At 55.3% G+C, this 12789-nt stretch overlaps 1 protein-coding gene across 40 annotated transcripts in view; it reads right to left on the bottom strand.

Annotated features, from left to right (window-relative positions):
* Positions 1-5: 5 nt before the first annotated feature.
* The window catches only part of MAST3 (microtubule associated serine/threonine kinase 3), a 39383-nt gene continuing 26599 nt past the window's right edge, over positions 6-12789 (bottom strand). For 23 of the 40 annotated variants that reach the window (XM_072721220.1, XM_072721218.1, XM_072721222.1 and 20 more), the window contains 13 exons: positions 10620-10752; positions 10250-10415; positions 9553-9654; positions 8736-8858; positions 7777-7886; positions 6771-6907; positions 6008-6252; positions 5325-5531; positions 4855-5081; positions 4284-4406; positions 3561-3697; positions 3273-3454; positions 1709-2374 (listed from right to left, as the gene is read on the bottom strand). In XM_072721220.1, coding sequence (XP_072577321.1) covers positions 1842-2374; positions 3273-3454; positions 3561-3697; positions 4284-4406; positions 4855-5081; positions 5325-5531; positions 6008-6252; positions 6771-6907; positions 7777-7886; positions 8736-8858; positions 9553-9654; positions 10250-10415; positions 10620-10752 — 2425 coding nt within the window. In that variant the 3' untranslated portion in view covers positions 1709-1841. Of the gene's footprint in view, positions 2375-3272; positions 3455-3560; positions 3698-4283; positions 4407-4854; positions 5082-5324; positions 5532-6007; positions 6253-6770; positions 6908-7776; positions 7887-8735; positions 8859-9552; positions 9655-10249; positions 10416-10619; positions 10753-12789 lie in introns of all 40 variants that reach the window. The other 17 variants (XM_072721233.1, XM_072721234.1, XM_072721231.1 and 14 more) reach the window with 1 other exon arrangement.

Raw genomic sequence — 12789 nt, forward strand, 5'->3', positions numbered from 1 at the left:
ACAAAGATGGTTTATTTATTTTATTGACACGGCTCAGGGCCCCAGATCAGTGTCTGGATGGAGCTTTTAAGGGCGGAGCTTAATGATGGGTAGTCAGGGAGAGGGCAGCAGGAGGCCAGGGACCTGAGAAGGCATCAGGGGGAAATCTCATTGGTGAACTCCTATGCAGACTTCAAAACCCCTTCAAATGAAGCCAATTTTCACCCTGTCCCCACCACACTCTTCCCTTTCCCCTTTCTTTTGCCCCTCACAAATCCAGACATTGGACCTCCTCTTTTTAAGTGTGGGCTTTTATTCACGGTCAGCTCCAGGATGGAAGGAGGGAGCAAGTCATGCACAGCCTCGGTCTAGCTCCAACACAAGCCAGTGCTGGGTGGGGGTCTCTGGGAGGGATGCAGAGTGGGCTACAGTGCCTGCAAAGTGCCCTCACCATGTAGGGCACAGTGATCTTGCCAGGCACCTCCAAATAGGAAATGGAGGCTCTGTCTGTGATACCCAGGGGGTCACACAGCATCCTGGGAAAGAGAGCTGGAGATGGGAGTTAGCTGTATCTGGCCCCAGATTCTCCATTCAAGCTCCCTTGTTGACGAGGCCCACCATAGGACCTGGCTGCATGATTCTTTACTAGGTGAGTGTGGGATAAGTCTCCACCCCTCACCAGGCCTCAGTTACTTGTCTGTAAAATGGGGATGACGACACCACCTGCAGCCTTCTCAAGGCTGGCTGAGGGAGAAGCCACGAGTAAAAGCATTTGGCATAGAGTAGATGCTTAATAAATAGTCATTGTGATTAGTTTTGTAAACACAAGGAAACTGAGGCACAGAGTGGGAAAGCCATTTTGCCAGAGCCACACAGGGAAGCCAAGATTCCAACTTGGGCTCCATTGCCCCCTAGGTGGGTTTTCTCACTTGAATTTCATTCTAGGAAGGCTGTGACACACTGAGGGATCACCATAGGGCATTTCAGACACATCATGGTCAAGGGCTCACCCTGGTCAGCATCAAACACCAAATCTTGTGCAGGGTGGACATTCATTCCCAGTACCCTCGGGAGTCCTGAGTCTCCCTCCCAGGGCATCAGTGTCACCCTGTGGAATGGATGACCCCTCTGTCTAGATCTGGTAAATTCCTACGCATCCATCAAAGTCTCCGTTGCCACAACCTCTTCTAGGCTGAAGCCTTCAGGACTAGAAGCAAACTAGCAAGACTGGCCTAGGGATGGAGGCTATGATAGTGAGAAGTAGCTTTCAGAATCCAGTCCGTCTTTGAGATTGCTTTGTTTTGTGGTAGAGGGGAATCATTTATAGACTCTTCAAGTCATATCCAAACTGGGCCCGAACACATAAGCTTGCCTGTATCCCCTCAAATCGGTGGGTCTTGGGCCAGGATGGGATCAAGTAACACAAAAGAAAAACCCTAAAAAATACAGAAAACCTAGAAAACATGAACATACATGACTTCTCCAAAGTGCTTCCTTCTGAGCCCAGGGGGCAGCGTCTGCAAATGGGGTCCCAAGTGCAAGGGGCAGGACCCCGGCAGCCACCTTCACAATGGCAGCTCAGTCTACCTATCGCTTATAAAAAGTAATAAATTAGTCGCAGGGATTTGCTGCTATTTACAATGCCACCCTTGTCCCCCATTCCTGCCCCTACGGCCCCCGATCTGCACCAGAACACAAAGGAGGTGCTGTCTCCGTCTTCCAGTAAGGACCGAGATGGCTTCTTGCCTTCCAGGTGTCATAGTCTGGTGGCTCAGTCTCCATCCAGAAGTCACTTCATGGAAAAAAACATTGCACAAAAAATAGCCCCACTTCTAGGCCAGGGAGAGGCCAGGTGGGAGGGATCAGTCCTTCCCGGCAGGTCCAAGGGCTCCCAGCACAGCCTCAGCGCCCTCCACAGCAATCTGTGGTACGGAGGTGAGCGGCCCGGCGGCCTCCTCTGGAGGCTCATCGAAGCTCACCTCCTGCACCGCCTCCTGCTTCTTGAAGGAGTCTCGGCGTTCGGACAGGTGTAGCCGCCGCATGACCACGAGCTCCGAGTCTGGCCCACGGCCGCGGCGCCCCAGCTCCCCATCCAGCCGTTCACCTGAACCCAGCTTGTCAGCTGACTGGCCCCGGCGCAACCGTGGAGACCGGGTGGGCGCGGGTGGGTGCCCGGGGAGGGGTGAGGGTGAGCGGGGTGGGGGCAGAGGCACAGGCGGGCAGGCCAGCGGGGAGGGCGGGATGCTGCTGGTAGACTTGCGGCGGCCGGCCTTGGGGCGGGGTGGTCCGAGCTTGGCGGCCAGGCCATGCAGGGAGCTAGGCCGGGTGTGGCCAGCGGCGGCAGGGGAGGCAGGGCTGCTGGAGCTCGGGGAGACACTGGGAGGGGATGCAGCGTCTGTGGGTGACAGATGAGGGTCAATGTCTCCAGCCTTGAGGTGGGGCCCTGAGACTGAGCGCACCTGCCAAACCCCATGGCCACCCAGTAGTCCTGCTTTTCTTGCCTCATGTTCTGTGTGCAGGCTGTTCCCTTGGCTTAGATCTGGTGAACTCCTACTCATCCATCAAAGCCCTAGTTCCTATCCACCCACTTCTCATCTACAGACCTATCACCTCAATGCGCCAAAGATACACACCCACATCTACCTCTGCTCACCTCTCTACCTCAAGCCTCAGCCGTAGAGGATGCCTGGTCTGAGGAAAGTAAAGATGGCGGATACGCTCGGCCCCATGAAGTCAGGGTGAGTCAGAGGGATAGCAATTGGGGTGCCCAGGCCTCCAGGAGGCCTTCCCTGCTTCCCCTTTGGGTTGCCCCAGCCTGCTCCTCCCTTCAGCTGGATGCTAACCCAGTGGGGCTCAGGGTGTCTGTGTCTGGCTGGCTGTGACTGAGGGTTCTCAGCAATGGGCCAAGTCACCATCCTTTCCTGCCTCAGAAGATTTTTCTAAAACAGACCCCCCTAAAACATGCCCCCTTCAGCTCACACATCCACCATGGCTCCCACCTGCCCACCAATGCAAGCCCAGCTCCTTGGCCTCACCCATCTCCCAACTTCCTCCCTCCCCGGCCTTCCCCTGCTTTCACAACCCTCCCGTCCAGCTGCCTCTGTTCATGATGCTCACTCTGCTGGGAACCCTCTTCTCTGCTCTCACACCTGTCTCCGACCACCTCCAGGCTGCCCTGGAAGGCCCTTCTGGTCACCTCATTTCCTCTATTATGTCATTCCCTTCCTTTAAACCCTGGTGCCTCCCTCAATGGGGCCAGGTCACCCCAGGGTGGCGCTGGGGAGCACACCTACCTGCTGGGGCATCGGGAGCTGGGCTGCGGCAAGGTGTGGTGGGGCTGGGGGAGAGGCTGTGGGTGGGTGACCCTGGGAGGCTCTCGCTGGATGACAGGGAGTGGTGGAGGCCAGAGGAGAAGCTGCGGCTGGTGTGCAGCACAGAGGACTGTTTGGAGATCTTCTTGAAAAGTGATTTCCGCCTGCAAGTGAGAGACTTGATGCTTCAGAACCCACGCCCCCAGCAGCCCATGGAGCTGTGCCACGGGTCCTCCACCAACACTCCAGGGAGGGCCCACCCTGCCTCACCGGTCCTGGGTCTCCCGCCGGCGGCTCCGCTTGCTCCTGCGTGCCATGCGGCCCTTGGCCACATTCTTCCGGGCGGGGCCCACCTTGATGGAGGTGTTCTCCAGGGCTGTGGTCCGCAGGGCGATCTTGTTGCCACTCTATGGGAGAGATGGTGAGGAGTCACCTGGGGGCCTCCCATCTAGTGAGCCACCCATCTACCCACCTCTCTCCTCCTCCATCAAAGCCCCAGATCCTATCCATCCACAAATGACCCATCACCCAGTGGGCCAAAGATACAACATCCACCATCTGTCCATCCGTGCAATGAGCTGCCCACCCACCCACCGGTCCTAGGAGCTGTCCAAATAAGGCCCTGCCTCCTGGCCTGCACCCCCCTCGCAACCCCCAGGCCTCTGCCCCCCGAGGTCCTCTGGTCTGAGGAAGACAAAGATACTATGAATATCCCCGGCCTCCTAAGGTCAGGGTGAGCCAGAGGGAGGGCCAAGAGTCGGCACACCCAGGGGGCAAAGAAGAAGGAATATCCTGGGCATAGGGGAGGTGACATGCAAGGCCTGGAGGTGGGACCAAGTGTGGAAATGTGTGGTTCCACGGGGAGAACCACAGAATTGGGAGCTGCCAGGGGGTCACAGGAGCAAACCAGAGGGTAGGCAGTGGGGGCAGATCTGGGGGCCCTGAGGTGTGGGGGTTCTGGGAGCCCCAGGAAAGGCAGTGGGGATACTGTACCTTCAATAGCAGCTCAACGACGTCCATGTGCACCAGCCCCAGGACCGACTCCCCGTTGATGTGGGTGATGAGGTCCCCGGCTCGCAGGCCCGCCTCCTGGGCAGGGCTTCCCTCCTCCACACTCTGGCAGTGGGGACAGGGTGGGAGGGGCTGTGAGGTCTGGGACCCCACAGCCGGAGACCCCATGCCATCTGGTTCAGCTGTGGGACCCCAGCAACCAGCTGCCGCCCATGCTGTTTCCCTGACCTTAGGGGCTGTTCAGAGAGTGACTGGCAGGGAGGGAAGAGGCTCTGGGCTCGGGGGAGGCGGGACAACACTCCCACTGTGCACCTGTGGGTATGGGATGGGAGCTTCATGCCGGACTGAGGTCTCTACCCCTCTGTCCATCCCTGTGTGTCTCACCCGACCTCCTCCCCATAAGAAAGAGGGGCTGCAAAGACCCAAGTGCCACCAGTTCCCTGCCTTGGACTCTAGAACCTCGCAGGCAAGTCTGCACTCCTAAGACTAGAAGGTGAAAGTGCCTTGCCAGGGTGAAGCTGGACTCAAGCCAGGTCCTGCTGTTCCTGCTCACCCAGACAACGTGGTGCACAGTGTAGACATCGCTGTCACCCATGTAGACGCGGATTGCCCGCAGGCTGAAGCCGTACTTCTTGCCTGAGCTATGGATGACAATGGGGGGCCGCAGACTGCCACACACGGGGGATGGGTCTCGGCTTGGAGAGGAGTCTCGGGATGACGGGTTCGAGGACAGAGAGCGTGGGGACAGAGGGCTCATGAGGGGGCCGCCGCTGCCATCATCTGCAGGACCAGGGTTGGGAGGGGGTCACTCCCTTGCAGGGACAAAGGTTGGGCGGGCAACTCTCCCCAACCCTCCCACTGAGCTGACCCCTCTGGCTGTGCTGCTGCTGCTCCAATGCCCCAAGCACGGTCCCCCCACCTCTCCCTGGGTCTAGCTCCTTCTGTCGGATGGTAGGCCCCAACCTGGTGGTTAAAATAGACATGGACAGACAAGCAAAGACAAGGCTGGGTGACACGTGGTACCGGCTGTGATGATGAGTGACAAGGCGGACACTGACGCTGACTTGGGCACGCGGCCCCCGCTGGGGGAGGTCCGAGACTTCTCAGGAGCTGGGTCTCTTGGGCCCCCAAGGCGGCGGCCCCGACCAGCATCCAGGGCCCGTGGTGTTGAGTGTCGGGCACCAGTGCTGTTGCTTCGTAGGCGTGCATGGCTGAGGGCGGCTGTGTCAGCTAGAGGTCAGCAGGGATGGGGTTCAGCCTGGCCAACCTCACCACTCAGGAGGCGAAGCCCCTTCCTCCCCAGTCACTGGGAACACCGTTCAGCCTCCTGGCCTTTCTTCAGGCAGCTCCCTCTCCCCCTACTTCCTTCCTGCGCTGCTATTCCTGGAAAGCTCCACTCTTCAAGTCCCCATCTCTTAAGAAGCCTTCCCCCACCCATCAGACCCCTACGCCTCTCTTCGAAGTCCCCAGCCTCATCTCCCTCTCCAGTCCCATCTTGATCCAGTGAACTGGGGTTATCACCCCAAGCCTGGGAGTAAAGTTGAGGCCCAAGGCCTCTTGGGAGCCCTGGCCTCTCTAATCTTAAAACCTTTATTAGACAAGTGAATGGTCTCTCTGGAGAGCTCCTACTTCAAAACCCATCTCAAATAGTCCCTCCTCTGGGAAACCTTTTACTATAGTATCCCTCCCACTTGGACCTCACCTACCAGAAAGGCTTGAGGGCTTGGGCATCACTGGGGTGGCTGCTGGAGGTGGATCAGGCTCGCCCAGAATGAAGATGGGCCTCTTGGGGCCCGAAGAGGCTGGGCTGACTCCCTCATCCTCTGACGAGAAGGCAAACTTGGGCATTGTGTCCAGGCTAATAGTATTCAAGAGGGATGGGCTGGGGCCCCGCTCAGGCTGGGAAGAGGACGATTGGCAGGAAGAACCAGAAGATGTCCAGGATCTCAGTCTGTGGCAGGGAAGAGCCAAAGTCACATGCGCCAGGTACCCTCGCCCCGGGACACCCAATCACCCCTAGTGGCCATGTTTTAACTCTCAGCTTAGAAACAGAGGTAATTTGTAAATGCAGACTGAGGTCCCTTCTGTGTGCTGGGTCCTCGGTCTGCCCGGAGAATTCCTATCTGTCTTTTAAAAGCTAGCTTCCAACACTCATCCTTTAGCAGACATGGATTATTTTTCTGTCGAGTCTGGTCTTTGAAGAATGAACAGGAGTTTGTCAGCAAAGGGTACTCTGGCAGAGGGAAGAGTACGAGCAAAAGCCTAGCAGTATGACGGTGCATAGCCGCTCTATGCTCCGTGTGGTTAGGGACGCAAAGCCAGGGGGCCGCGTTGGCAGGGCTCTGACCCGCTGGCCCATGTGTCTGACCCTTTGGGGCACTGGGAAGCTTTCTCCTGTGTTAGATCCTGTGGTTCCATCTCCCAGTAGGCTTGGAAGCTGGATCTGCTCACATTCCCCGGTCCACCTACCGGATCTCCATGCTCATGCGGCGGCCACACTCGCCCTCACCGCTACGCTCCCAGCCTTCCTCCCGGTCCTCACTGAAGCTCCGTTCAGCGAAGGTGGGTGTTGGCTGGGCGGCCAGGAACTCGGAGCTGCTGTAGACCTGGCAGCAAGAGATGACAGTAAGGACAGGGAGGCAGGCGGCCACACCCCTGGGGAAGAGCCGGCTTCGCTGGGTGCTTCCCTGTGAGTCACTTCCTTCAACCCATACTCACCACATCCCTAAAAACAGCAGGGTCTTTGGCCCACTGTACAGATGGGGACACTAAGGCTCAGAGGGGCCCTGCTACCAAGATAATATTAACTCGGCCATAAAAAGGAACGAGGCTCTGGGACGCCTGGGTGGCTTAGCCGTTGAGCATCTGCCTTTGGCTCAGGGCATGATGATGGGGTCTGGGATCAAGTCCCGCATTGGGTTCTTCCCAGGGAGCCTGCTTCTCCCTCTGCCTATGTCTCTGCCTTTCTCTGTGTTTCTCAGGGATAAATAAATAAAGTCTTAAAAAAAAAAAAAAAAGGGAACCAGGCTCTGACACAGGCTACACTGTGGATGAGCCTTTTGAAAGCATCGTGCTGAGTGCTGAGAAGCCAGACACGAAAGGCCAAAGTATGTGTAATTCCACTTAGGTGAAATATCCAGAGCAGACAAATCCAGAGGCAGAAAGCAGACTGGTGGTTGTCAGGGGCCAGGGGAGGTAGGGAAGGGCAGTGACTGCTCAGGTGAACTGGGACTCCCTTTGGGGTGACAGGAAGGTTCTGGAGCTAGACAGAGGTGATGAGCATCTGACATTCTGAATGTATTAAATGCTGCTGAACTGTACAGTTTAAAATGGCTAATATGGTAAATCTTATATGTATTTTTACCATAATAACAACAAAAAGGTAGAAGGCCCCCCGCACAGAACATCTTGCAACGTTTCCTAGGTGCTAGGTATGTTTCCTGAGTGCTCAGGGGGTCTAGGGCCCTGGGCCCACCTTGCTGAACCGGTGGGAACAAGACGAGAACTGAGGGATCTCTGTGGATGACTCTTCGTCATTGGTCTCCTCATCCTCAGAGCCCAGGTGGCGGTAACGTTCCGAGCGTGCTGCAGGAGGGAAAGGCACATGTAGACCACCTGAGGCCCAGAGGTGGCTGCAAGGGCTGTGGGCTGGTGTGGGGAGGGTGTCCCAGGAGAGGAGACACTGTCAGGGCAAAGGCATCGAGGTGGGACCCTGTCTGGTGTATTTAGAGACCATAGGAGGCTTGAGTGGCAGAGTGAGTACCTGGCAATAAACTGCAGCTGTGTCCCTACAATGTGTGGGATCTTGGGTGGGATGCTTGTGTCTGCCCTCAGTATCCTCACCCTTGATGGGTCACCTAGAATTAGGTAATACTATGCATCTCAACAGGATGCTCCCCATTTTTCAGAAGAGGAAACAGACGCTCAGAGAGGACTGCTGACATGCCCGAGGTCACACAGCAAGTTGTGAAGGAGGTGCTGGAAACCAAGGGCGTTTCATCTGTTTTGCTGGAGCCCCAAGCGGGCAGAGGAAGATCTGTCTGAGCCCCCCCCACAGTATCGGAGGGGCTCCCTCCACCAAGCACAGCAAAGCACCCCACCCTCCTGGGTGATAGACAGAGCTCTGTGCCTCATCAGGGCTGGACTCTCCGGAGGCTGAAACTGCTAGGGATGCCACACTCAGTGCCTCAGTTTCCCTTCCCACAACCTAGGAGGATGCGTGGCCTCCCGAACCCAGATGCACAGGAAACCAGCCAGGGGCACAGCTGCCAGCAGACATGCTCTCATTTCTCAGAGAGTGCAGGAAGTCAGAAGCTCCAGCTCAGGGCGAGGTGCTTGGGTGGGGACCCTGGCAGTCACCCACCCCCCCACCCCCCACCCCCCGTCTCAGGCAATTGTGGGACAGCAGAGCCCGCCTCCTCAGTCCCCACTTACTGTCAAAGTAGCTGGTGTCATCCTCGGCTTCGAGCTGTGGCACAAACTCAGCTTTGTGTCGCAGAAGTCCAGCCCAGTCCAGTGTCCAGAAGAAGGGGTGCTGCTTTACCTCGTGGGTGCCACCTACAGACATGCCCGGCTCAGCCCTGCGTGTCCCTGTCCCCATCGCCCCCTGGGCCAATTATGAGCCAGAACTTGGCCAACACATAACCATAGAGTCGACGAAGGGAGCAGCTGCTGTCTCAGAGTCTGAGACAGGGACAGAGCTGGGGCTGGAACCCAGGCCCTGATCTTTCCTCCAGTGGATTCTGAGATCCCACCACCCGGAGAAACCCCAAAGCCCTAGGAGGGCTTCCTTCCTGGGCCTTTTTCATGCATTTCTACTCCATGCAGTGGAGCTGACAGTGTGAAGGCATCCTATTTCCCAGCCTCACCTGCCATGGTCCTCTCCAGCAGCTGAGTTTCCTCATGAACATGACCTTAGTGGCTGCGTGAATCTCAAATAATCCCTTAGCCATTAATTAGGTGGCTAGGGAATTCTGAACAATGGGATCCACAGGGCTGGGCCTTTGAGGACCTTAGGACACAGGTCATGGTGACCTAGCAGGCTCCCATATTCAGCTTCAGTGCCCCTTGTCTGCATCAGCCCCAGCTACCTGTTATTTCTTCAAGGTCTTATGCTAGGTCCTGGTGAAATTCTATGGATCCTTCAAAACCCTAGCCCCAAGTCCCCAAGATCATGTAGCCTCTCAAGTAGAGCGCTTGTTTACCCCAGCCCCCCTCCCACCCACCTACCCTACTCCCCATGTTCACACACCAGTGCCCAGACGGTCCAGAGGGCTCTGTCGAAGCAGCCTGGTGATGAGGTCCTGGGCATCAGCTGGCAGGGCCTCGTCCCCTTCTGGCCACATGATCTCATCTAAAATGAGGAGAGGGGAAAAAAATTAAATAAACTAAATAAAGGATAATAAAGTAAGCGCTAAAGTAAAATAAAATAGGAGGGAGTGAGAGGGCAAGGATAGCCCTTCGCAGCCCCTCTGACCACCTCCCCTCACTCACTGCACACCAAGCCATCGGCCTCCTCCATTCCTTCAACACACCACGCTCAGTCCCACCCCACAGCCTCTGCTCTGGCTGTACCCCTCTACCAGGCCCCTACCCAGTCTTCCACTTCTGTGGCTCCCTCTTGCTCCTGAAAGGAGACTCCTCTGCGAGGCCTCCATGACCCCCCCCCAATTTAATGAGGCCCCCACCACATCTGGAACCTCCATCCCCTCCCCTCTTCCCGCTTCTCCCTGCCTTGCCTTTTTTTGTCTCTGATGTTCCGTAATTTGCTTATGTATCTCCCTCACTGTCTGTCTCGCCCTTGGCTGTGTCCCCAGCACTCGGTCGGGGCTAGGCACACTGTAGGTGCCCAACCCACACACAGAGCTGCTCCCTTCCCTGGCACAGGTGGGGAAAACTGCCAACCAGAGCCCCAGGGGGGCCTAGACTCCATGGTGGGGGAAACGCACCACTGACCACCTGGCCAAAGAGTTCCTCTGGGGTATCTCCAAAGAAAGGCACACAGCCCACCAGGAATTCATAGAGGACAACACCCATGGCCCACCAGTCCACTGGCTTCCCATAGCCCTGGCGGAAGATGACCTCGGGTGCGATGTACTCAGGCGTCCCGCACACCTGGATTGGGCAGAACAGGAAAAGGAGGATGGCCTCTGACTTGAGAGGCCACCACCAGGCTGGGAGCAGGGGTGGAGAATTACGGTGGGGAGCGGGGCAGTGCATTTTCTCCTCTGTGCTGCAAAGTCTCCCCGTGTCCTGAGGGTCAGGATCTAGACAGAGGGAGGAGGTCCCGCACCCAGGGCCACCTGCCCACCCACACACCTGCTTGTCCACGAACTCCCGGGTGTCCTTCTCGATGTGGCCCTCATAGAGGTTGGTGGCCATGCTCATGAGCCCAATCTTGGACAGGCCGAAGTCGGTCAGCTTGATGTGGCCAAGTGAGGTGATGAGCAGGCTGTGGGGGATGGGGGGTGCACTCAGAGCTGGGGGGTCACTCATGCCACCCCAGAACTTGGTGCTATCCCAGGCGGGCTGGGGTCCAGCCAGGGCAGCTTAACTCCCAAAAGGGGATCTGAAAGCACTTCCCCAACACGGGCACATTATCACAAGATCCAGTAGGTCTTTCAAATTTGGCAAACATCTTGGTGCATCTACTGGATGCGTCTGCTATTGCTACTGAGCACCTACTGTATGCTCTACTGCTCAAATACAAATTTTCCTGAGAATCACACCATCTCCCCACTATGCGTTAAAACATCTGAGCACCTACTGGGGGGATCTATTATATATTTTTGTACGTGTGTCCTTTCTTTTTTTTTTTTTAACAAACTAATCGCTTTGCAAACGCTTAGTATTTCATTCTTTGCTGGAAAACGAACATACCTCAAGCAACTGCTACACACAAATATTTCTGTGCACCTCATGAGAAGACCCACTTTCAAAAACCTGTACACCTACCATGTACCCTGCTGTTCAAGTTTTCCCATCATCTTAAGTATATAAACGTTTGGCTAGGTGATAGAATCACACGCATCATCTTTAAAAAGTCACATTTTCGTGCACCTCCTGGTACACCTGCTGCTTAATTCCTAGAGAACTCACTGTCTATATCCAAGATGTTTCATAAACCATTTATCTGGCACATCCTGCATACCTCGACTGTATAAAGAAACAACTCTGTTTACCTACTGTGTGCAGCCACTATTTTTAAAAATAAGGGATATTTCTTGAGCAGCTACTATGTATGGCAGCCGGGGAAAACCATTTTGGTGTACCTGGCAGGTACAGTGAAAACCAAGGGCTTACAGCAGGCCTGGGGCCATCCAGTGTTAAGACAACCAACATTTCTGGAGTTCTTATGGGCATATGCCTGTCTAAAAAACACTCATTTCTTGGACAGTGACTATATGAGCTATTTAAGACCAATTTTTTCCTTCTTATAAATGAAATGATATGATGCCTGGGATATGCTTCAAATTATCCAGCATGGGGGAGAAGAGGGGATCTGGAAGTGGGGAAGAAGCAAGACTGGCCAAGTGTTGGAATCAGGATAGATGTGGGGAATGGAGGGGTTGGGTGGAGCGCTGGGGCCTTCTGTTCTGGGTTGTACTGTGTACCCCCAAATTTACATGTTGAAGTCCTAACCCCCAGTAAGTACAAATATGACCTTATTTGGAGACAGGATGGTCATGTAATCAGTTAAGACGAGGACATCCTAGATTACAGTGGCCCCTAATCTGCTATGACTCATGTCCTTCTAAGAAGGGGATATGTAGGGACACCTGGGTGGCTTAGTGGTTGAGCATCTGCCTTCAGCTCAGGGCATGATCCTGGAGTCCCGGGATCGAGGCCCACATTGGGTTTCTGCATGGAGCCTGCTTCTTCCTCTGCCTGTGTCTCTGCCTCTCTTTCTCTGTGCCTCTCATGAATAAATAAATAAAACCTTAAAAAAAAGAATGGGACATGTGGACACAGACATGCAGAGGGCAGACACCATGTGAAGACCAGAGTGATGCTGTCACAAGCCAAGGAATCACCAGAAGCTGAGGGAGAGACCTGGAAGAGATCCCTTCCCTGGTGCTTTCAGAGGGAGCCCTGCTGATACTCTGATCTTGGACTTCTGGCCTCCAGAACTGTGAGAATACTTTTCTGTTGCTTTAGCTCCCTTCTCTGTGCTACTTTGCTCTTATGGCCCTAGCAAATGAATACACTTGGGGTGTATTTGAAATTTTCCAAAGAGTGAAAAAAAATTTTTTTTTTCTTATTTTCTTAAGCACCTGTCATGTGTGCTTACCTCGCTGAGCCCTCAGGGGCAGGGCGCTCTCCTTTTTGGAGATGAGGGTCCTGAGCCTGGGAGGGGCAAGGGGCAGGTCCTGTCTTGGAGTTGAGAAACTTGGAAGACCCCACCCCACTCTAGGATGATCCACCGAGGTCTGATGGGCACAGAGCATCCTTAGAGTATTGAGCAGCAAGGCCCAGCTATACAGCAGGT

This window comes from Vulpes vulpes, chromosome 9 (assembly GCF_048418805.1).
Source record: "Vulpes vulpes isolate BD-2025 chromosome 9, VulVul3, whole genome shotgun sequence".
In the NCBI taxonomy this organism is placed as follows: Eukaryota; Metazoa; Chordata; class Mammalia; order Carnivora; family Canidae; genus Vulpes; species Vulpes vulpes.